This window comes from Puma concolor, chromosome B2 (genome assembly GCF_028749965.1).
Source record: "Puma concolor isolate L17-30 chromosome B2, mPumCon1.1.hap2, whole genome shotgun sequence".
NCBI lineage: Eukaryota > Metazoa > Chordata > Mammalia > Carnivora > Felidae > Puma > Puma concolor.
Window position 1 is genome coordinate 13,734,329 of NC_141671.1, and position 25,654 is coordinate 13,759,982.

General features: G+C 41.6%; 1 protein-coding gene across 2 annotated transcripts in view; it reads left to right on the plus strand.

Moving 5' to 3' along the window:
* DTNBP1 (dystrobrevin binding protein 1) overlaps positions 1 to 25,654 on the plus strand; it is a 133,704-nt gene that overhangs the window by 51,657 nt on the left and 56,393 nt on the right. For both annotated transcript variants that reach the window (XM_086706226.1, XM_086706225.1), the window contains exon 7: positions 20,442 to 20,464. In XM_086706226.1, the coding sequence (XP_086562352.1) occupies positions 20,442 to 20,464 (23 nt within the window). The remainder of the gene's footprint in view (positions 1 to 20,441; positions 20,465 to 25,654) is intronic.

The window sequence follows — 25,654 nt, forward strand, 5'->3', positions numbered from 1 at the left end:
GTTGTCTGATATGCTTGAACGTGTTGAGAGTTTTATAAGCTCTGATGGTGAGTTTGGTGATCAATTAGTGATAGGTGTGATGTTTTGAAAATGGGGCAAACGAGACAACTATTAACACTAAGGGAAAACACAGTTTTACAAGAAAAGAAGTAAAACACTGCAAGACTCAGTTATAAACAGTATTTCTAGAACTCTGTAGTAGCTAACATGGGAGTAAACCAGAATTGTGATGTAACTTACTGGAAAGATGGTGTAGAAGCCTGCTGTATTGCAGGTCTGAGGGAGGGATTTAAGAAAGCTAATCCTCATCTTCCACAGCAGGAAATCGATAACATTTAAAATAGAAAAAAAAAAAGAAAAAAAGAATAAATACCCTGTTGGCATATTATTGAGAAATAATGGAGGAAAATACCAGAAGAAATAGCTCCAAGAATGGAATGTGGCTTCTTGTGGAAAGCAGGACAGAAAGGTGGAGAGAGTGGGGCAGGAACTCTGATCTTCATCATAATTGAAGCCTGTGGGCACTGTTTGACTAAAGGAATGTACATGAATTATTTTGATAAATATAAAAATTGAATTAAAAAACAATCTAGACTGAGAAGATAGCCACTGATGACACATTCTATGGTCAAATAAGTTCCAGAAACACTTTGTCCCGTGTTTGCCGCATGGATCTTTGCAGTACATGTCAGTGCTACTGAGAATTCCTGTAGTAAAGAAATTTGTTCGACTCAGCATCTCACAGCTTGCTTGTCCACAAACCAATTTGTGTGTAACACAAACTAAAATTCTGTGACTTAGTATTTTCTATGTCATATAACACCATTTGAGAAATTTTCAAATACTCTTCCCCCAAATGAAACCTATTATCTGATCCACAGAGAAGAGTTTCTTAAAAATAAACCTCCTTCCGGGGCGCCTGGGTGTCTCGGTTAAGTGTTGGACTCTTGATTTTGGCTCAGTCATGATCTCGCGGTTAGTGGGTTCAAGCCCTGCATCAGGCTCTGCACTGATGGCATGGAACCTGCTTTCTCTCTCTCCCTCTCTCTCAGTCCTTCTCCACTTGCATGCGCGCTCGCTCTCAAAATACATAAAATTAAAAAAAAATAAACCTTCCTTTTTAACAAGATGCCCTGCAACCTAAACTAATGACTTCTCTTGCTCTAAAGAAGATAACGTGTGATACAAAGATTGGCTCTACGGGGTGTGTGTGTTTAAAATGTCTTCATGCTCTGCAGATTTCCAGAAAGGCTGGGGTAGACAACTGGTTGGGCTGGGGAGAATAGGGGGATGAAGGATTATTTCTTCCATGCCTCCAGGGCTAACGGTCTCTGCAGTAGGCTCTGGGGCATTTTCTCACTCAGCTTATATCTTGGGTCTGAGCCTGTGGAGTGGGCAGGGCAGCAAGGATTGGAGTTGAGGAGGAAATTGAGGTCCAGGAAATCACCTGGCTGCTTGGAGGCCAGCATCAGAGCCAAGGTCTCCAGTCTCCTCGAACGTATCTTTTTTTTTCCTCTTAAGTTGGAACACACTTAAATCAGTCCCCGGTGTTGATATCAATGCATCTGTAGTTGAGAGTGGATCTATGATATTTTGTCATACATTAGATGTGCCTTCCCAACATGGGGAGTAGATTCCCCCCCCCCCCCCCCCCCCCGCCCATAAGAGGAGGACACGGTCTGTTCCCAGCACTATTTGTGGCTCACTGTGGTAGCGATTGATTCTCACCGTGAGCCAGGGGAGACATACCACTTTAGAGCACTCCTGGGGAAGATCCCCTAGCTCTTGTCTGCCCTTGAAAACCATTTGAATGATGGTTTAACCCAGGTACTTCTGCTGTAAAGAAGGGCATCCTTCTTCAGCTGGTTATCTAATGAAAGTGACGTACAAGGAACAATATACATTTTGTAGAGGGAAAATACCCATAAATAGCTTGTCTAATAACTTCTACATATAAACTGATACTACCTTTTATAAACAGGAATAGACAGTGCCTTGATAAGTAGTGAAACATTACATAGCGGACAGGATGTGTTTATAGGCAGAGGACAGGTACTGATAGTGGCTAAGTTGTCACACAATTCAGAAGATACGTTAGCCATACACCCTTACCCATGGATTCCTTGCAATAAGAAGTACACTTTTTGTCAAGTCAGAAGAGTTAATTTTTTTCTTTTTTTTTTTTTTATTTGAGTCGAGTTGACAAGGGTTAATATTTTGTATGTGAGCCAAAACCACTTTAAACCATTTACCCACGTTCATCTAGCTAGCAGTTAGAAAAATGGACTTGAGATTTGGCAGTCAGCTTCCATTTGGGAGGGGGGGGTAGGTGACAAATGTGTAATAAAGTATGAGTTCTGATGATTCTGTGGGATTGGAAGAAACTGGGACCTGAAGCAGAAGGCAGAAGGCGGCCATGAAAGGATCTGGGATTACACAGTGCCAGGCGGAAGGAACAACAGGGTCCAAAACACCTGAATCATGAACAGTAGGTAAGTTTAGGAAAATGAGAACGTGGAGCTAAAAACAGTCGTGGGATCTCAGCCTTCTAAGTTTTTGATCTTTCCAGCACTACCATAATATTCTTTAAAATGCTGGGGCGCCTGGGTGGCGCAGTCGGTTAAGCGTCCGACTTCAACCAGGTCATGATCTTGCGGTCTGTGAGTTCGAGCCCCGCGTCAGGCTCTGGGCTGATGGCTCAGAGCCTGGAGCCTGTTTCCGATTGTGTGTCTCCCTCTCTCTCTGCCCCTCCCCCGTTCATGCTCTGTCTCTCTCTGTCCCAAAAATAAATAAACTTTGAAAAAAAAAAAATTTAAAATGCTTACTGAAATTCTTTCACAGCAGTTATCCTTAAAATCATACACAAGTGTGTAATTTTATTAAAATATTTCTTATTTCTGGGGCACCTGGGTGACTCTGTTGGTTAAGTGTCCAACTTCGGCCCAGGTCACGATCTCAGGGTTTGTGGGTTCGAGCCCTGCGTCGGGCTCTGTGCTGACAGCTCGGAGCCTGGAGCCTGTTTCAGATTCTGTGTCTCCCCTCTCTCTTTCTGCCCTTCCCCTGCTCATGCTCTCTCTCTCTCTCTCTCGCTCTCTCTCAAAAATAAATATTTTTTAAAAAGTTTAAAATATTTCTTATTTCCAAACTTCTGGATCCTTTGTTTTCTTCAGTACATAGCATACGTCAGAGTTCTTCTGAAAATAGCTACATCTTGAAGAAGAAAGTGATTTTAGTAATTCCACTTAATCATAAATGACTCATAACTTTAACACAGCCTTCCATTGGACTTGAGATCTGCTTAGGGGCAAGCTAAACTCTAGAAACATTTTTCACAGATTTAGACTTTGAAACTTGATTGTTATCTCCTAGAAGCTCTGTCTTCTAGGTGGGGGAGGGTCACTGCTACTGTTGAAATTTAGCAATCATGCATATTTTGAGAGTCATTCCTTTTACTGTATCACAGCTAATGCTTCTTGTTGTTTGTATTTTTTGATACCATGTAGACTTTATAGACAAAGTTTAGAAAATCTTTCAAGCCAGCTGTAAGATGTTCTTCAGATGTTATGACATGTTTTGTGATATCTGTCCAGTTTATGCTCTAGAGAATAATCTGCCAAATCCTGAGCTAGGAAATGACTGTCCAAACTCACCTGGACAGGTAGTGGGCCGTAGGTCTGACCTGGGCATCCCGTTTCCAAAGATTGGGGGTGGTGGGCATTGAGAGCCTGGGCAGGACTGTAGCACACAGGCCTGGCTTTGCTGAGAATAGAACAGAGGAAACCAGTGGCATTCTCCAGGGTGAAGATGGTTCTGGAACCAGAAGAGAAGTTCCAAAGTATGTCATCCAAAGGAGACAGACAGAAAGTCAGTAACTGGCTTCTGAGGTTTTGCGGTGTAGTTGGTTTAAGGTGCTGAATGGTAAAGTGGAGCGGGAGGACTTTCCCTCAGGCAATGCTGGACAAGAAGGGTATGGACTCTGGATCTACCCAAGACGGAGTAACAGGGACCGGATTTACTCTCCCACCTGATACAGCTGAAACCCAGACAAAACAGGCTTATGAAGAGCCTGGACATCAGGCAAAGAGGAGAAGTGATTGTTGATGGACAGGAAACAGGTGCAGCGAGGCCTCTGATCGCCCCAGCATTCTGCCCTGTTTCCAGCAACAGTGCAGCAAGGGGTGCCCAGGAAGAGTCTGGCACATGCGGAGTTGAAGAAACAGAGCTGAGAATCTGGGAGACAGAGGCAGCCAGAGTCTATAGGACATAGAACCAGAGAGGGGAGGGCTGTCCTGACAGAATCCCGGAAATCCGCATAGGTTTCCCTTGAATATCCAGCAGAGTACTGATAATGCCTGTGAGGGAACTCCCCAAGGCAGGAGGGAAAAAACCGCACAGGACTAGTGAACAGTTCCTGTTGCTTACACAGCGCCTGTTCCCAAAAGCCAGAGTGGAAAAACTTGCAATTCACGGGACATTGGGAAGAGCATTCGGGAAAGTCTTCTCTCAGGAGAAGGGGGTATGATTAGCCCCTGAGTGAACCCTGCTCTAGACCCAGGGAACAAATCACAAAAGCAAGCATCAAAAGATCCAGATTGTTTCCAAGGAAATTAACTATCCCAAAACAAAGCGCAAGAATGTTTGTAGGAAGACACAAATATCTAACACCCATTAAGGTAAATCATAATGTGTGGCATCTAATTAAAGATAACTCAGTAAACATTGAGATAACCAATCAATCAAAACCAGTTCAGAACAGATACGGATGTTAGAGTTAGCAGACAGGGACCAGGACATAGTTATTTTAACTATCCTAGAAGTTCAAGATACCAAGTAGAGACATGGAAGATGAAAAACAGGCCCAAACCTGTCTCTTCATTTTTTTCCTTTCACTTTCCACTTCCCTGTTGGATGCAAGTTTTAGATGGTTCCCAGGTGGTTAATTGATAGTAAATTATATTGATTACACTATAGTAATTACAAACCTGCTAAGCCAGTAACCTCTTAATGGCAGGCTATGAATTTATTGGGTTCGTAAATTTGTGATCAAATCTTACGTTTTCTTTCAAAATGAAACCGAAGCTTACGAGTTGGCGAGGAATTCAACAAATTCTTATTTCGAAGTGTCAGAGAAGAAATCTTGACGGTTGCAGACTTTATACATAGCCACAGGAACAGATGTAGCTAGAATATTTTCACAGGTTATTAGATCCTTGGGTTGACAGTAAATATAGTTTAGGACTGGTTTTTAAGTTCTGCGAGCTTTATTTTGAACAGTGAGTATCTGTTTGCCATCAACATGAGAAACTCATGTTCTGACTTCTTCTTTAAAAATAATACTTCTGTAACTGGTTTGCAGTATGGTTTTCCTGAGCTTTTTCTCCCAGGTGTGTAAATGCAGTTCTGTATATTGGGATTCAATATACACATGTTTGCTTTAATAGAAACAGTGAAAGCTTGAGTATGTATTTGTGGCTCAGAGTGATCAAGACTAAAAATACAGCCATCTTAAGCAAGGTTAACTGAAATTCAGCCAGACATCATTATGATTATCCTGGGCTTACAAAGAGGTGATCCTTTTTCTGAAGAAGAGATTAGTTATAGCTTGTGCGTTATAATTTACAGGGGCCATAATAACTTTCGGTGTTCTAGAACCAACTTGTTACATTTGGAATAGTTGACATCTTACGTGGCCCGATACCGTTACGGAGTCTGTCATGTTTCCTCATTGGTTAGTCTTTTCTTCAGAGATGCTTTCGAAAGTATGAAGTCCATTGTCGTTTTAGTCTTCAGGTGAGCGTGGCTACAACGTGGTGGGACCCTTTGCTTTTGTTACTTTTCTGGAATTCTTGGTGGGTTCTAGAGATGGGACAGGCTCAGCAGCCTGTCACTCTGTGCTCAGTGGCAGGAGACACCAGGGCAAAGCAGCCCCTCTCCCCGGTGCCTGTTTCTCTCACCCTCCCGGGCTGCACTCTCAAGGGTTTACATTGGCCCAGTTTCTCTGTGGTCTCTATTCCCACCTGCCTTCCACCATTCCCAGTCTTTCGTTCTGCCTCAGAAAATTGGCACTGTGATTGTTTCAGAGGACACGGAGTCATTAGCTACTGGAGGGTCCGATCCTGGATTTAGAAGAGGGGCATTTTCCTCCAACATGAGCAACATTTTCCTTTCTCTCTGGAAGTTTCACGTCAGGCTTTGTTCATGACGGTGTTCATCTTCTTACTGATATCAAAGTGCATTCCTGTCGTAAAATAGCACGTTACTTCTTTGGGGAGGAGAAGAGAGAAGCTGGTACATACCTCTCAAGGATTAACTCAGATGAGAATTTATCCCTTGAAAGCAATATTCTGTACTTTTACATAGATTTAAAAACATAGTGTCCATTAAAATTATAAACATTGGCCTGACTCAAGGAAAGTTAAAATACTATTTTACCTCATAAGCGAACTTTTAGAAAGAATTATTTATTCGTGTAAATGAATGGACAAGAAGCCTGGCACACTAAAGGTAAAATATTAATAGAGGGGGGTGCCTGGGGGACTCACTTGACCAAGCGTCTGACTCTTGGTTTCAGCTCAGGTCATGATCTCATGGTTCGTGAGTTCAAGCCCCGCATCAGGCTCCACTCTGACAGTGCAGAGCCTGCTTGGGATTCTCTTTCTCCCTCTCTCTGCTCCTCTCCTGCTTGTTCTGTCTCTCTCAAATAAACTTTTTAAAAAATGAAAATGTTAATAGAGCAAATTGTATGAAGTTTTATGACTTGAAGACATTAATAGAGACAGAATCCATGATGCACTTTAAATATTTGATCTGTATTTTTTTCTTATTTTTTTAGGTAGCTAAATCCATTGACAAATAAATCCTTATTTACCTGACTTCTTGAAACTGTCCGTTCTTGACTTCTACAATACTAGCATCGTAAATTTTCTTCTCTACCCTAGATTAGTTTTCAGTTTTTGTTGCTTTAATGCTGTTATTCTCTTGGATTCTGTTCTTGGTTATTGCCTCCTCCCATTCTGCATACCCTCCCTAGGTAACACCTACCAGACCCTTGGCTCATCTACCACCCAAGTGGTGACCATTAGGAAATTACTGTCTTAGTTTTGGTCTCTCTTCTTACCTTCAGAATCCGTTGCTATCTGGACATCTCTACTTGTATATCTCAACAGATGTCTCCAGAGCAGCCTGCCCCAACTTATATTCCACAGCAAAACTTGACCTTTCCTTGTCTCAATAAGGTATCACCATCTATAGATTTACCCATTCCACAGACATGCGAGTCATCATAATCTCTTTTTTTTTTGTTCTTTTTAGTTAACATATAGTGCAATATTGATTTCAGGAGCAGAATTCAGTGATTCATCATTTACGTACAGTACCAAGTGTTCATCACAAGTGCCCTCCTTAATCCCCATCAACCATCTAGCCCATCCCTCACCTACCTCCTCAATCGACCCTCAGTTTGTTCTCTATCATTAAGAGTCTCTTGTGGTTTTTCTCTCTCCTCTTTCCCTCCCCCTTTCCCATATTTTCATCTGCTTGTTTCTTAAATTCCATATATGAGTGAAATCACACGGTATTTGTTTTTCTCTGACTTATTTCACTTAGCATTGTACATTCTAGCTCCACCTACATTATTGCAAATGGCAAGATTTCATTCTTTTTGATGGCTGACTAATATTCCTGTGTGTGTGTGTGTGTGTGTGTGTGTGTGTGTGTGTGTGTGTGTGTGTATATGCATACCACATCTTCTTCATCCATTCATCAGTCCATGGACTTTGGGCTGTCTCCATAGTTTGGCTATTATTGATAATGCTGCTATAAACATTGAGATGCATCTATCTCTTTGAATCTGTATTTTTGTATCCTTTGAGTAAATATTTAATAGCGCAGTTGCTGGGTCGTACGGTAGTTCTATTTAGTTTTTTGAGGAACCTCCATACTGTTTTCCAGAGTGACTGCACCAGCTTTTATTCCAACCAGCAGTGCAGAAGGGTTCCCCTTTCTCCGCATCCTTGTCAACACCTGTTGTTTCTTGTGTTGTTAATTTTAGTCAGTCTCACAGGTGTGAGGTGGTATCTCATCATGGTTTTGATTTGTACTTCCCTGATGATGAGTGGTGTTAAGCATATTTTCATGTGTCTGTTAGCCACCTGGACGTCTTCTTTGGAAAAGTGTCTATTCATGTCTTCTGCCCATTTCTTAACTGGGTTGTTTTTTGGGTGTTGAGTTTGATAAATTCTTTATAGATTTCAGATACTGACCCTTCATACAATGTGTCATTTTCAGATGTCTTCTCCCATTCTGTAGGCTGCCTTTTAGTTTTGATAATTGTTTCATTTGCTGTGCAGAAACTTTTTATCTTGATGAAGTCCCAATAGTTCATGTTTGCTTTTGTTTTCCTTGTCTTCAGCGACATGTCTAGTAAGAAGTTGCTCCAGCCAAGGTCAAAGAGGTTGCTGCCTGTGTTCTCCTCTAGGATTTTGATGATTTCTTGTCTGACATTTAGGTCTTTTATCCATTTTGAATTTATTTTTGTGTATGGTATAAGAAAGTGGTCCAGGTTCATTCTTCTGCATGTCACCGTCCAGTTTTCCCAACACCATTTGTTGAAGAGACTGTCTTTTTTCCGTTGGGTGTTCTTTCCTGCCATGTTGAAGATGAGTTGACCATATAGTTGTGGGTCCATTTCTGGGTTTTCTGTTGTGTTCCATTGATCTATGTGTCTGTTTTTGTGGCAGTACCATACTACCTTGATCACTATAGCTTTGTAATATAGCTTCAAATCTGGAATCATGATGCCTTCAGTTTTTTATTTTTCAGGATTGCTTTGGCTATTCACATCTTTTGTGGTTCCATGCAAACTTTAAGATTGTTAGTTCCAGTTCTGTGAGACATGCTCGTGGTATTTTGATAAGGCTTGCATTGGATGTGTAGATTACTTTGGGTAGTATGGACATTTTAGCAATGTTTGTTCTTCCAGTCCATGAGCATGGAATGCTTTTCCATTTCTTTGTGTCCTCTTCAGATTCTTTCATAAGTGTTCTGTGGTTTTCAGAATATAGCTTTTACCTCTTTAGTTAGGTTTATTCCTAGGTATCTTACTGTTTATGGTGCAATTGCAAATGGGATGGATTCCTTGATTTTTTTTTTCTGCTGCTTCATTAATGGTATATAGAAATGCAACAGGTTTCTGCATGTTGACTTCATATCCCATGACTTTACTGAATTCATGTATTCTAGCAGTTTTTTGGTGGCATCTTTTTGGGATTTCTACATAGAGTATCATGTCTGCAAATAGGAGAAGTTTGGCTTCTTCCTTGCCAATTTGAATGCCTTTTATTTCTTTTTGTTGTTTGATTGCTGAGACTAAGACATCTGTACTGTGTTATGTAGTAATGGTGAGAGTGGACATCCTTGTCTTGTTTCTGACTCTAGTGGGAAAGGCTCTCAGTTTTCCCCCATTGAGGATGATACTATATGGCCTTTAGTATATGGCCTTTATGATGTTGAGGTATGTTCCAGCTATGCCTATGTTGTTGAAAGTTTTCATCAAGAAAGGATGCTGTATTTTGTCAAATGCTTTGTCTGCATCTATTGAGAGGACCATATGGTTCTTACCCTTTCTTTTATTAATGACAAATCATGTTGATTGATTTGTGAGTATTGAACCAGCCCTGCAGCACAGGAATAAATCCCACTTGATCTTGGTGAATAATTCTTTTAATGTACTGTTGAATACAATTTGCTAATATCTTGAGAACTTTTTCATTTATGTTCATCAGGGATCTTGGCGTGTAATTCTCCCTTACACTGGGGTCTTTGTCTGGTTTTGGAATCAAGGTAATGTTGGCTTTTTAGAATGAGTTTGGAAGTTTTCCTTCCATTTCTGTTTTTTGGAACTGTTTGAGAAGAATAGGTACTCACTCTTCTTTAAACGTCTGGTAGAATTCCCCTGGAAAGCCGTCTGGCCCAGGACGATTGTTGAGAGATTTTTGATTACTGATTCAGTTCTGTTTAAATTTTGTTTTTTCCTGTTGTAGTTTTGGTAGTTTGTGAGTTTCTAGAAATTTGTCCATTTCTTCCAGATTGCCCAATTTGTTGGCATATAATTTTTGATAGTATTCTCTTACAATTGTTTGTATTTCTATGGTGTTGTGATCTCTTTGATTCCTGATTTTATCTTTTTTTGGGTCCTTTGTCTTTTCTTTTTGATAAGTCTGGCTAGGGGTTTATCAATTTTGTTAATTCTTTCAAAGAATCAGCTCTTTTGTTTCATTGGTCTGTTCTACTGTGGAGTTTTTTTTTTATTTTTATATTGTTTATTTCTGCTCTAATCTTTATTATTTCCCTTCTTATGCTGGCTTTAGACTGGCTTTAGGTTTTATTTGCTGTTCCTTCTCTAGCTCCTCTAGGTGTAAGGTTTGATTGTGTATTTGGGACCTTTCTTGCTTCTTGAGATAGGCCTGAACTGCAGTGTACTTTCCTCTTAGGACTGCCTTTGCTGCATCCCAAGGGTTTTGAACTATTGTGTTTTCATTTTTATTTGCTTCCATGTTTTTTTTTTTAATTTCTTCTTTAGTTCCCTGGTTAACCCATTCATTCTCTAGTAGGATGTTCTTTAACCTCCATGTATTTGAGGGCTTAACAAATTTTTTCTTCAAGTTATGACTTCAAGTTTCATAGCATTGTGATCTGAAAATATGCCTGGTACGATCTCAGTCTTTTTGTACCTGTTGAGGGCTGATTTCTGATGCAGTACGTCATAGTCCCTTTCTCCCTCTCCTGCCGTCTCCGTTCAGTTCCCAGGCCAGCCCAATATTCCTTGACTCTGTTCTTGCCTTTCTGTCTTCACTGGTCCTTTCCAGCCCACATCTGTGCAGCCTCAGTTATAGTGATAGCTTCCTAATTAGTCTGTCTACAGTCATGTCCTTCAGACCATTTTTATTACTGGTATTCCTTCCCCCCCCCCCCCTAAAATACAGATATGATTAAGACTTCTCATCATCTTCAAGGTAAAAGCTAAGTTATGGTGGTATGTTAGGTAACAGTAGCATTTACTGGGTACTGGGTACTGTGCTTAAAAACGGTAGTTTGGGGATGCCTGGGTGGCTTAGTAGGTTGAGTGTCTGACTCTTGATTTTGGCTCAGGTCATTTTCTCATGGTTTGTGAGTTCGAGCCCCACATGGGGCTCTGTGCTGTGTGTGGAAACTGCTTAGGATTCTCTCTCTCCCTCTCTCCTCTCCCTCCCCTGCTTGCACTCTTCCTCTCTCTCTCTCTCAAAAAAAAAAAAATAATAAACATTAAAAAATTTTTTTTAATGTGAGAACTTTTTTTTTTAAATTTTTTATTTATTTTTGAAGGAGAGAGAGGGAGACAGAGTGTGAGCAAGGGAGGGGCAGAGAGAGAGGGAGACACAGAATCCAAAGCAGGCTCCGGGCTCTGAGCTGTCAGCACAGAACCTGACGCGGGGCTTGAACTCAACGAACTGTGAGATCATGACCTGAGAGGAAGTCAGACACTTAACTGATTGAGGCACCCAGGAGCGCCCCCCCCAAATAAACATTTTTTAAAAACCTGTAGTCTAGGGGCACCCGGGTGGCTCAGTCAATTAAATGTTCAGCTCTTGATCTCAGCTCAGGTCTTGATCTCAGAGTTGTGAGTTCAAGACCATGTTGGGCTTTGTGCTGGGTGTGAAGCCTATTTAAAAAGGGAAAAAAAAAGCTGTAGTCTAAATTAACTCAGAGAATTCTCATAATGATGATCTGAATATGCGTACTCTTCTTTTTATCAAGGAAAATCAGACTAAGAGAGCTTAATTTCTTTAAGTGTTTATTTTTGAGAGACAGAGTGTGAGCAGGGGAGGGGCAGAGAAAGAGGGAGACACAGAATCCCAAGCAGGCTCCAGGCTCCCGGCTGTCAGCACAGAGCCCGATATGGGGCTCGAACTCACAAACTGTGAGATCATGACCTGAGCCAAAGTCAGACACTTAACTGATTGAGCCACCCAGGCGCCCCCAGACTAAGAAAGTTGAGATAATTTACCCCGAGCTGCAGAGCCAGAAAGTGGCAAAGCTACACCAGACCAATGTTTCTCTGACTTAGAAGTCTGTTCATACCCTTTATATTACACCGGCGGGGGGGCACCTGGGTGGCTCAGTCAGTTGTGAGTGCCTGATTCTGGTTTGGCTCAGGTCAGGGTCCCAGGGTTGTGCTGTAGCCCCATGTTGGGCTTCACGCTCACCGTGGAGCCTGTTTTAAGATTCTCTTTCTCTTTCTCTCTCTCCCTATTTTTGCCCATCACCCCCTCTCTCCCTCTGCCCCTCTCTCCCACTCACTCTCCCTCTGTCTCTCTCTAAATAAAATGAAAAAAATATACATCAGATATCAGCTCCACAGAAAGCTATCCGCACCGGGACTGGATGCTGTGGAGAATGAAAATAGTCTCGCTTCTCTCCGAGCGTTGACCACCTCAGCTCTCGTGACTGCTAATTTTAAAAATGAGCAAGTGTGGGTTTTCAGTAGTGGTACCACTGGATCGTGAATACATTTGGATGTGGAATGCATGATGTTTTTCTTTAATCCACCTTCTACCCTACCAGCCACAGACTCACCACACCTGTGGGGACATACAGTATCAGGTGTGTGGCTGGCCGTACAATGCCAGGAAACAGCAGACCACTGCCTCAGCAATAATGAGCGATAGAGTATTCTTTTTTTAGGAAGCTGGGAGGCCATTGTGAATTAAAAAAAAAAAAATCAGTAATACAAAGGTATTGGATTCTTTTTTTTTTTAATGTTTATTTTTGAGAGAGAGCGTGAGTAGGGGAGGGGCAGAGAGGGGGAGACACAGAATCCGAAGCAGGCTCCAAGCTGTCAGCACAGAGCCTGACAAGGGGCTTGAACTCACGAACCGTGAGATCATGACCTGAGCCGAAGCCGGCCGCTTGACTGACTGAGCCACCCAGGCGTCCCTCACTTATCTTGTAATTTAAAAAATCAATCCATTAGCTGTCGTGGGTTAGTCACTGAACACTTTTCAGTACATCAGTGAGAATAAAGGTGTTGAACAGACTTTGGAACTCACGAGATGTCTTCTGGGGTGTGTTTACATCCGTGATGATGGCTTTCAAGTTTAGTCTCATCAGTTTCTTAAAAGAAGAATGTGCTTGCATAGAGCTGAGTGGACCCAAATGATACGCCAAACTTCGGGGGGTGTCTCTGAGTTTAATAAACGTGACTCTGGTATCCAGTAGACTTGGTGGTTTACCGCGCTGCTTTCTCTTGGGGCTGAAGTATCTCAGGTCGGTCGCAACTTGCACTTACGGAGGCCGTGTGCCCTTGACCTGCATTCTGGGTACCACAGACGGCACATGCGTAGAGTCCCAGAGAGGCGCGGACTTTCTTCCCCAGTGCTGTCACTTGTCAACCGTGTAGCTTTTCATCCTCAAGCCCACTCTTCCTCACTATATAATATTCCTTCTCCCTATCTCGTCCTTCTTTATCCTGCTTCCTCCACCTTCCTGTGTCCCCCTCCAAATCAGACAGATTTGAATGGAAAACAGGTCTAGGAAAGTACTTTTCCTGTAAGTTTGGGGGGAATTTAATCTACGCAAAACTTAGTGCTGCCACCAACCAGCCCATTTCCTAGACCTTCATTATCTTGTTGTGGCAGGGAGGCGGGAGGGAGAATTTTTTTCAGTTCTAAATCTTTAATTGCCATTATTCAGGTTCTTTTCAACTTTGGATGCCAATATTGTAGGATCCTGTCATTTTATTACTTTTTAGGCCGTGCTTTCCCAAAGTAGATAAGTACATAAAACTATATTAATAGCGTGATAAATAAGGACTTAGTGCAGTTTTTATGATAAGTTAGCTGCTTTTCAAGAAGTTTCGTTTTACAGGTAAAACGAAATGTTTTATGTTCTGTAATACATCCCCTGGGCAGGATCTGTGTAAGGAGTAAATAACAACAGGGATTTCTAAGATACAGATGGTTTTGAGAAAGTTTACTTCAAGCTAGAAGGCCAACTCTCTTCCTCCTGAGCCTTCCCCCCATCCACCTTCTGCCCTGTCAGCCACAAACCCAGCAAGCCTGTAAGGATGCACATTTTCATAACTGTGGAATGCTGGGACCGGCAGACCTGGCGATAATGAGTGGTAGGTGGTCCTTTTTGTGAGATCTTTCCTGTGAACAATTAGTTACGGTGGTCGATTCCATCCATCAGCCATAACAAAGGGAAACTTCAAGTCTGTTCTAGACAAGTATTGGCTGATCGTTCTTAAAAAAAAAATTTTCCCCTAAATATTTTCAAATGTGAAGAAAAACGTGAAGAGTTGTACCGCGGTTGGCATTTTGAATGTGATGTCTTGCCATACAGAATCATCGTGTTAGCTTTCTGTCATGGGTTTGTCTGAGGGGAAGCAGTTTAGTATTTAGAGAAAGTATGCTTCCATCTGTGAGATGATCGTGTTCGTGGAGATATTTATCCAGTGGTTCCAATCTATTAAGTTTGCATCTGTGAGACTGATTTAGTTGATTTCTATACATATACAGATTTAATACATTTTCTGGAACATTCCATAGGTTTATATATTAGTATAATGGTTTGTTTTGTTTTTTTTTTCTTTTTCATTCTGCCCTTGTAACTCAACCCCTGTAGAGAAAATGATTAAATAGCACTATCACTGTTTGGAAATATTATTAGATTTTGAGTCTGGTGTTACTTGTTAAATGTTTTAGTTTCAGGGTTCATTATGCTGAATTTTATAAAGCGCTTGCTGAACTGAGTAAATTTTAAGATATGGTAAAATCTAGAAGAGTATTTCAATTCTATTTCTGTGACCTTCTGAAAATACTATTAAATTACGAAAAATAAGAGACTCCAATTTTTGGAAATGAAGGTGACAAACAAGTTATTATCAAATGAGATAGTATATGACCAAATGTTTTTATAAAGAATGAAATTCTCTGTAGTTACAGCAAGGGCTTCCTTGAAGAAGCAGATCTTAGTCATTTCGCAGCCACAGTACTTGATAACCTTGATTTTCTGCATGTCGGTTGGGTCTGACCCTGCCCGTGTGTGGTCAGGGTGGTTGAGCCGGGATCTCTGCACATCAGGAGCTCGGCAGTGTAACTGTGGCATTGATATCTGTACGGAAATAACTGCATCACAAGGCAGCACATGACGTTTTAGAAAACTGACAGAGTTAAGCCCTATGGGCGCTTGGGTATGAGCCGATCACCAGTTGGGTGTCAGGGATGTCTTTGTGGAAAAGATGAACTTGAAAGCCGTTTTACACCGATCATTGTTCCATTTCTAGTAGAGTTTGGAGTGTGACTGGGTGTTAAAACGCCTGTTTAACCTCTTCATTTGGTTGAGGGGGAGTGTTACGTAATGGCTAGGAGTAACATGTCTGCCATGTTCTCAGTAAATGTTGGCCATTGTCACCGTAGGTACACTCCTTCGAAACGCAGTCCGGTCCCCGTGCCTTCAGAAAGCCTTTGCTGCAGACCAACGTGTCTGAGTTGCCCCCTCCTCTTTATTCCTGTAGAAACTTGGCATTACCAGAGTGATAAGCTGTAGGATCGATTTCTGTTGTTGCATTATTACTTCTCTGTCTCCTTTGAGGTTATGGAGCATGCGTATTCCAAACTTCACATTATTTCTAGTGTCTAAGGCTCGATAAATATTTTGCTGAATGAGTGACTGAACACAACAAAGATTACATTCCATATAAGAAAAGGGATACAAGGTTGATAACAGTGATCATGGAGAGAAATGGGTGGATTCAGGATATGTTTTGGGATACAAGTGACAAGGTGTCCTGATGGATTGGACGTGAAGAATGAAGGAATGGATAAACCAAACTTGAGGAATATGGTATGCCATTAATGGACATGCAGGAGGAGACTGGCGGAAGAGTAGGCTGTTGTGTAAATGCTGTGTGAGAAGCCTGGTCTACTTGAGTAGAGGTGTTTAACCGCAGTTGCATATGAGAGAGAACACGTCTGTAAATCAAGAAGTCAGCATACAGATGGTATTTAAGGCTGCGAAGCTGGATGAAATTACCTTGTTAGGGAATGTAAGTGAAAGAGAAAGGGAGCCCCCAACCAGTCTTGCAGTGAGAGCGTAGTGGTCTGGAAGGGGGGGGGGGGTGGTGGTGGCTAGCAGAAGAATCCAAGGAAGGGGCGCCTGGGTGGCGCAGTCGGTTAAGCGTCCGACTTCAGCCAGGTCACGATCTCGCGGTCCGGGAGTTCGAGCCCCGCGTCGGGCTCTGGGCTGATGGCTCAGAGCCTGGAGCCTGTTTCTGATTCTGTGTCTCCCTCTCTCTCTGCCCCTCCCCCATTCATGCTCTGTCTCTCTCTGTCCCAAAAATAAAAATAAACGTTGAAAAAAAATTTAAAAAAAAAGAAGAATCCAAGGAAGAGAGAAAAACTAGAGGAAACTTTCTCGAGGGATTGCCAGTTGGGTTGAATGCTGCTGAGGGATTCAGATGGAAAGTTAGAAGTGATCTCTGCCTTTCGCAACATATGATTGTTGGTGACCTTGACTGTGCAGTGGTGGCGTCTGGAGGCCAAGTTGGAATCTGTTCAAGACTGGGAAGCAAGGAAGTACAAATCTGGAAGAGCTAGAGTTTTGAGTAGCCTACCTCAGCAGGTGGGAGTCCTGTCTTTCAGCATCGCCAGATTATTTCATCGGATTCCAAACTGAACTCATGCGCTGCCCTCCAAAGTCTGTTCCCCTTCCTGAGTGTTCTGCTCTTAATGAATTCGCCTGCCTTCCAGGGGTCCAGACCGGAACCTGCTGGATGAATGTACTCCTCTCCTCCCTCTGTGGATCCCTGTGGGATCAGTTGCCCAGACTGTTGAGTCTTCTCCGTGGCGTTTTCAAACGGACCCCCTCCTGTTCGTCGCCTTTGCCACTGATGTTGCTCTTCCCAGGCACTAATTAGCTCTTCTTCAAACTCCTCTGATAGTTTCCTGAGCGCTGCCTGCTTTTGTTCTTCCCCTTGTCACTGGATCTATCCATCACAGCCAGAATGTTCTTCCTAAAGCACAGCTTTGCTCATGCTATCCTGCTAAAAATAAAACCAGATCCGTTTAGCCTGGCACTCGGAACCCTCTTCCTTTTTAACCTTCTCTCCCACTCTTTCTGTTCGCTCAGCCTGCCGTCCTTCAGTGTTTGCTCTTGCCTGAATACAGACCCTGCATCATGTGGCCTCCATGTCTTCAGTTTCACTGTCGCGTCTGCTCGGCCCGGCATGCCTTGCCCTCTCTTCTCTTAAGTCTGTTATTTCCAGATGCTTATTACTGCCGATAAATGTGGACTCTGCCCTAAAAACTAGGAGATTTCAAGGCTTTCAAAGCCACTGCTTTGTCAGTTCTTAAAAAGCTCCAGAACACTGGGCCCCTGGGTAGTTCAGTCGGTTAAGTGTCTGACTTAGGCTCGGGTCATGATCTCACGGGTCACGAGTTCGAACCCCGCATCGGGCTCTGTGCTCACAGTGCAGAGCCTGCTTAGGATCCTCTGTCTCCCTCTCTCTCTGCCCCTCCCTTGCTCGTGCTGTCTCTGTCTCTCAGATGAATAAACATTTTCTAAAAATTTTGTTTTTAAGTTTTTTTAATGTTTATTTATTTTTGAGACAGAGGGAGAGAGAGCACAAGTGGGGGAGGGGCAGAAAGAGAGGGAGACACAGAATCTGAAACAGGCTCCAGGCTCTGAGCTGTCAGCACAGAGCCCAACGTGGGGCTCGAACCCACGAACCGTGAGATCATGACCTGAGCCGAAGTCAGACGCTTAACCGACTGAGCACCCAGGCGCCGCTCATTTTTAACCAATTTTTAACGAAAGTTCCATTAACACTGATCTTTCCTTTAAACCACACCTATCCTTCCCTTCACTACCTCGGCCAGTCTTCTTTTTTTAGGAAATGGGCACAGGAATGATTTAACGTCTGGAAGGAAGTTTCTTGGAGATTTAACAAACAGTTGTGGGTCATGATAGTCCATAAATAGGGGATGCGTATGCAACGCGTGCTGCTAGGCTTCTCCCCTTTTCTCTTGACTTTTCTCTTGACATGAGGAGGCGGCCTAAAGCTGGGGAGGTGAGCATGGGCCTCCTCATGAAGGGCCGCGTCCCTCTATCGGGCGGCCACCCATCGATGAAACAGACGTGGGATTATGTGTCTTGTAGCTGTTGCCGTTTGGGGATGTGGGGGTGGGGGAGAGAAAGTCTCTGAAATTATTACTCTTGAGTTCTGGCTTTTGAAAACAGAAGGTACCTTATAGGAATTTTGCTCACTGTTACATATTCTAAAAGGTGGAAAGCCAGTGCACTCTGAAGCCTATAGTCAAAGAAAGACCTACTCGTTAGAATACGGAGCTGAGGGCTCTTTCACCTTTTCCACCCATCAGCGGGCTTAGAGAATCGCTCCTGTGAGGGCATCGGTGGGGAGTAAATTGAAGGTGTCTTTGCAAGATGTTCTCTTACATCTTGCCTTTTGGTGACGTATTTTCAGCTTCTTCCCATCATCAGAGGATAAAGTAAGTCTTAGGCATGTTTAACTTGACCTAAATAATCTTTCCAGAATGAAGTGGGACTATGGGCTGAAGGAAAACAATTGCACTTTTTTTTTTTTTTTTTTTTTTTTAAAGATGGGATTGAAAATAACCCTCTTTGTCTTAATGAACTGTGGCACTGGAGCGTTGTTACAAGGAGTCAGTGTGTTTTCAGAAAAGAGGAGGGAGGTGACCATCTGACTTCAGAGCCTTCCCTTGGCTGTGACAAGTGTATTCTGTGTTTGGCCTTCCGGCAGGCAGCTTGCCCGTCCCCTCCACCAGCTGTTAATTGTAGTCAACTATTTTAGAACATGAGGGGTATTGTAATTAGTAGTGTGGAGAGTGGATGTGAGAATTCAGAATATCCCTAGGTTTTAGTAAAGCCCAGAGTGCAAATAAAGATGAATGTCTCATATTTTGAGGGGGATAACAAGCTTTTACTAAATAAATTTACCTCCCCCAAATTACTTTTTATTATTATTAATCATGATGAAAAATATAGTTATGAAATTATGAAGGAAAACCTAAAAAAAACTTGCTATGTCAAAAATGTTTTGTTTTATGATTGTTTATCTGTTTTCTGCTGTTGTGCATTTCCCCAGGAAACTTGGTATTTCAGGATCCTTAATTGACACTGACAGAATTACAAACCAGACAGTTTCCTGGAGGCTTGGCCCTTTTGTGTCAGGATGAGCTATGGACCGCAGTCCTTTGATATGTGCTTTTCTCTTTCACTTAAAAGGGGAAATAACGGCACCTATTCTGGATGACTTTTAACTAATGGATCTTAAAAATCTATTATTTAATATTGATCAGTGGAGGGAAAATTGTTAAGGGCTTTTATAAACTGACTCATATATAGGAGATGGTTCATAGCTGGCATAAAAACACCTTTTTTTTTATATACGTGTTTCAGTGTTTTAATTCTTTAAATTCTGGCAGGATTTTGTTTTAAGCCATTAATAAGGTAATAGCAGAAAAACTGAAAATAGTAGCTTTAGACTAATTGTATTGATAATTTCAGTAAAGTATATGTGAACATCCGGAAATACCACTCTGGGCTTTTATTTATTTAGTTAGTTAATTTGTTTATTTGATTTACCTTTTTAAGTAGGCTCCATACCTGTTGTGGAGCCCAACATGGGACTTGAAGTCACGACCCTGAGATCATGGCCTGGCTGAGATCAACAGTTGGATGCTTAACCAACTAAGCCCCCCAGGTGCCCCTCTGCGCCTTTGAAGTGTATACATTTTTATTATAATCTAAGAGCAGTTTCCATTGGGAATAGATGACTTTAAAACCACAAATACATTTTCTTACCAGACAGAAAAGCCAGACTCTTAAATACAGAAAAGAACAAACTGGTGGTTTGTTGCCAGAGGGGAGTTGGGTAGAGAGATGGGTGCAATAAATAAAGGGGATGAAGAGAGACAAATTTCCAGTTACAGTCTTTTTTTGATGTTTGTTAATTTTTGAGAGAGCGAGCGAGCGTGAGCTGAGGAGGGGCAGAGAGAGAGAGGGAGACACAGGCTCCAGGCTCTGAGCTGTCAGCACAGAGCCCGATGTGGGGCTCGAATTCATGAACCACGAGATCATGACCTGAGCCGAAGTTGCCACGCTCAAGCCACCCAGGCACCCCCAGATTTCCAGTTATAGAATAAATAAGTCACAGACATGGAAAGTACAGCATAGGGAATATAGTCCATAATATTGTAATACTGTTGTTTGGGGACAGATGGTGATGGCATTTATTGTGGTGAGCCTTGAGTGATGTGTAGGATTGTGGAATCATTATGTTGCACACCTGAAACTAATATAATGCTGTATGTTAATTATACTTCAAATAAATAAAATTCACATTTTCTTCTTTTTTTCTACAGGAAGGAACTTGAAACCTTCAAAGGTAATTTTGTGTTTAATTCTCCCCTTTAAAGTAAATGAGAGTTAATTGATGTCAGATGTTCTCTCTTGATGATGAACTCATTCCTTTTTCTCTAAATCAGACAGTTTACATTAAAAAAAGTTTGCTCGGTACTGTTTTTGTAAGTTTTATTCAATCACAAGTTGTTCTGATACCCTCTTTGAGCTATAACACATATACTCAGAGTTTTGCTAATGACCATTGTAAGTAATATGTCAGGATGGCATGGTCCTAACTTTGAGGTTGTTGCGAATCGCGGTTGAAGAAGATTCTGGTCTCCCTTGTGCAAAGTGTGGGCCACGTGGAGAGGGCATGGTGGTAAAGAGAGAGATGTGCTTCTGCAGTTGATCTAATAGTCGCTTGAACCCCCAAGAGGCTTTGGGTGCTGGGTCCTGCTCTGCCACTGTCTTGTAGCTTTGGGTAAATCTCTTACCTTTTTCGGGTTCAGTTTCTCTGTCTGTAAAATTAGAAGCTCCGCTGAACGGTTTCCTGAGATTCCAAAAGCACCCAGCTTTTCATTTTAGGGAACTGGCGAAGCCGAGGCCCTGAGAAAATGACCTGTGGTCACGTTGACCCTTACTGGTCATGGGGCAACAATAGTCACAAATGAAGAAAACCACAAACTTTCCAGCAGCTCACAGCCCTTCCAATGTGCTATTTTTTCACTTACTGATTAGCAATTAAGTAGAGAAGCCACTATTCTCAGAGAGACTCTCTTCAGTAAGTAGGAAGGCTTTGAATTATTGCCCTTTATATTACACATTAAACGAGTTTTATGCTTATTATATTTCACCTGTAAGCCAGTATTGACCAAGATTTACTGAATGAAGATTTTGCAGTATATCACTTACCGCTGAATTGTTTATGTGTATGGTCTGTTTGGATACTCTGGGAAAATAACTAATCTTCAGGATAAAAGGTATAAAGGCTATTCCTGCTGTGACTCTTAATTGAACAGACTTGTTTTGGCTGGATTTCTGTTTGACTCTAGTTACAGTAAATGATTGAGTTCGTGGCCGGTGTGTTGAGGGTAATGTTAAATGATGATGTGATATAATGTGTTTATCATGGTTTTCATTATTCCTAATCAATTTGTGCACCAGGACTCATGTATATTATTTTATATCAGTGTTTAAAATAAGATTTGAAATCCTCCTAAAGTGTTCTTTTCCCTCTCATTTAGTTGACTAGCATCTTATATAACATTAGGAGAAGAAAAAAAAAACAATCAAGTTAATAGTGAAAGACAGGCAAGAACACAGATGATGCGAAAATGTCAACTTCAGTTCTGTCTCAGTACCGAGGCCTTTTTTTCCTTTCTTTCTTTTTTTTCTTTTTTTTTTTTGTACGACAACGTTCACAGTGAGAGACCAGACATTTTCAAAAGGTTCAATAGTGTTACATATTACCCAAGACAATAATTCAGTTTATGCACAGTATCTTACACACACACACACACACACACACACCTAAATATGATACATTTAACAGCACATCTCACCCACCCATAGGCCAATTAAAGCTCTCACATTTGAACAAACTCTAAATTGATTATTGCATCATATCTAGATTTTTTAGTACCAGTATTCATTAAAAGTTCTTTCCTATGGAGTGGTTTGCTAATATTTCAAAAGCATGAGGAGCATATAATAAGAAAAAAGAAATGGAACTGCTCTTCAAAGACATTAATGGAAGAAAAAGAAAGAAAAACATACAAACAAATTGTAACAATTTATTTTTCAGACGTTGTCTTTCTTTTTCCTTTATAGGTTACAGGAAAGCAAAATATGTTACTTCCTCTAATGGTCTTATTTAACTCCTGTACTTGTATTTGGAAGCTTTTTTGTAAATAGGTGAGAAGCTCACTTTGGGGAACAAAAACAAAATTAGTAGCCCCCCAAAGTTGGTGGTATAGATCAATGTCATGCAAGTTCTGGATTCTTCTTTCTGTACTCCGTGGATGTTAGTGAGATGAGTGCCCCTCTCACAGGTACCACATGTAGCACATTTCTACGATATTAGAAACTGGTAACTTATTGTTAATTTTTTTTTTTTTAATATTGGCAACAGGAAGGTTTTCTGTGTTCCCTGAAGATTACGTTTTTATTTTTAATTTTTAAATTTTTTTTTTAATTTTTTTTTTTTTACGTTTTATTTATTTTTGAGAGAGAGAGAGAGAGAGAGAGAGAGACAGAGCACAAGTGGGGGAAGGGCCAAGAGAGAGGGAGACACAGAATCTGAAGCAGGCTCCAGGCTCCGAGCTGTCAGCACAGAGCCCGATGCGGGGCTTGAACCCACGAACCGTGAGATCATGACCTGAGCCGAAGTCAGTTGCTTAACTGACTGAGCCACCCAGGCGCCCCAGATTACATTTTTAAAAAAGCTTTTGATGATAGTCACTTGAATATTAAACAATCAAAAAAGGAGGGTAGGATCTCAGAAATCTTAATTTTTAATTTTCACTGGGGAAGGCATTCCATTATCATAAGTATGTGTAGAATAAATAAGTTTTTCACAGTCCTTAAGGACGTACAAAATTTGCCATGAATAGACATGCCTCTTTGTTAGGATTATTTATAATTTTTACATTTTAATTTTTAAAATAGTTTATTGTTCCATGTATAAATCTACAAATCTCTCTTAAGATTTTTAAAGGATTATGTCTAGAAATATTGTGCCGCTTGCCTCCGTAATTCCTGACTTAACGTGGCTTTGCTAGGCGGGCTCGTTCTTCTGCCTTCGCTTGGGTGCCTCACCAGATTAACCATCGTTCTCCATGAAATATACCGACCGATACCCACAGCATGCTCAATCCTCATGGCTGGTAGGCTACTCACCAGTCCACCCAAATGTTTTTATTTCCGCTAGTTGCATTGAATGCTTACCCAGAGTGAGTTGTTTGCTCTTGAGCTCATTTATACTTGTACTTGTTTTATAATCTGTAGTTTAATTAAATATCAGAAAAAAAAAAAAAAACGATGAAACCTCAGTGTTAAGGAGAACTGTTGGTAAGAAAACAAAGTTGACAGCTTTGGAAGACTTAGTATATGTAAATAGATTTTTTTTTAATTGCTACAAAAGGTAAAATTCAAGACAGAAAAGAATTGGGGAAAAATAATGAAAATCCTGAGAGGTTCTGTACACAGATTGTTTCACACATCTTAAATTCCTGCTGTGCTTTTAAAAATAGACTGGAAATTTTATTCATTGTAGTATGGATGGCTTATGTAAGAATTTTCAATCAGTGGACCTATCTGTGCTCAAAGAATTCATGAATAGACGTATGGCTGCATTTTTTTTTACTATGGTTATATTTTATATTACAGTGTATATGTGTTTTTAATGGATTCCTGTATTATCTGCTTTTTAAAAAATTAAATGACCAACATGGGATCCAGTTGTATCATGTAAGAGGATGTCCATTGTAATCTTCTTAATATAAAATTATCCAGCCTTGTCAGAAATGTGACTGACAGTGTGAAAACATGCCAGGACTTAGGAGTTACCACTATCACAGTGAGTGGATCATCATGAGAACATGTGGGGGAGAGCAGCTAAGGCCAGCCTGATACAGTGATCACAGTTATGGCTTAGCTCTGGAAAGCAAAGCCATGAAAGAGGTAGGGCTGGAGTGGGCAAAGATACGAGAGGAAGACTGAGACAATTTAGTGATAAGGAAGGACATAGAGGGGAAAGTTTAAAGAAGTGGTTATCAGTGATTTAAGTACTACAAGGAAGTTGAGCAGAATGGGGAAATCCCATTGGATTTGACAGTGAACAGATTGTCAAATTGGTGACCCGAAAGAGCTATTTGTAAGGGGGGGAATCCAGATTGTAAATCAGTAGTGTACGAGAAGTTAGGATATAAAGGTGATGCGAACTCAGCATTCTTCCTTGAATGAAAGGAAAGAAATAAAAAAGTAACGTGAGACAGAATCAGGTCAAGGTCAGGGGAGAAGGTGAAATTGAGATGTTAAGGAGTTGAGTAAGATCCTAGAGAAGATGGAAAGCAGTGACATCCAGATGAATTACCCTTGGGAAGGATCCAGGGATATCTCTTTCCCTGAAACCTTACAGAAGGAGAGATGCCTGGTAATATGGGGGAAAAGTTGACACGGAGAGAGGAAACAATTTTTTGGAGAATCCATTTAGGGTAAGATGGTCTGAATTTTGTAGGACTAGGCCCAGAAGTAGCAATAAAAACTGAAACAAATACGCTTTAGTGAACACAGGGTTGGGAATTGGGAGGGCGCATATGGTGAATCAGCAGTGTTTGATAATCTTGGAAACTAATGAGAGCAGGGTTAAAATGACTGGCTGTGGAATTCAGGCTGGAAGGGAGAGGCCTGGCTAGACCAGTTAAATAAACAGGATCTGAGGCACGGGGGATGGTGTGCACCATAAAGACGGAGAACAACAGATCAGTGGTTGAGGTGGATCTTGTGGTCAAAGAAGGAATTTCAGTTTGAGATCCTAGCGGTGGAGCAGGTTCCCGGTGATGATGGCTAATTTGAGTAAAACTAGAAGTCACAAAATTGTAGAGGTTACCTGAATCAGAGAGTTCTGAGACCTTTGGGAGTCTCACGTGTTTGGGCGACTCTTCTGGCTTGCAGCCCTTAGCACGTTATAAATCTGGATTATGACAGATAGTAAACTTGGGGAGAGTTTGTTGATTCCATTCAAGAGTTAGCTTAACAGAAGGGGCGCCTGGGTGGCGCAGTCGGTTAAGCGTCCGACTTCAGCCAGGTCACGATCTCGCGGTCCGTGAGTTCGAGCCCCGCGTCAGGCTCTGGGCTGATGGCTCAGAGCCTGGAGCCTGTTTCCGATTCTGTGTCTCCCTCTCTCTCTGCCCCTCCCCCGTTCATGCTCTGTCTCTCTCTGTCCCAAAAATAAATAACATTGAAAAAAAAAAAAAGAGTTAGCTTAACAGGAGCTCCTGGGGGGCTCAGTCAGTTAAGCGTCCGATTCTTAGTTTCAGCTCAGGTCACTATCTCACAGTTCCTGAGTTCGAGCCCCACACCGGGCTCCGTGCTGACAATGCGGAGCCTGTTTGGGATTCTCTCTCTCCCTCTCTCTCTGCCCCTCCTGTGCACGTGTGCTCGCTCTCTCTCTCTCTCTCTCTCTCTCTCTCAAAATAAATAAACTTAAAAAAGAGTTAGCTTAACATGTGAG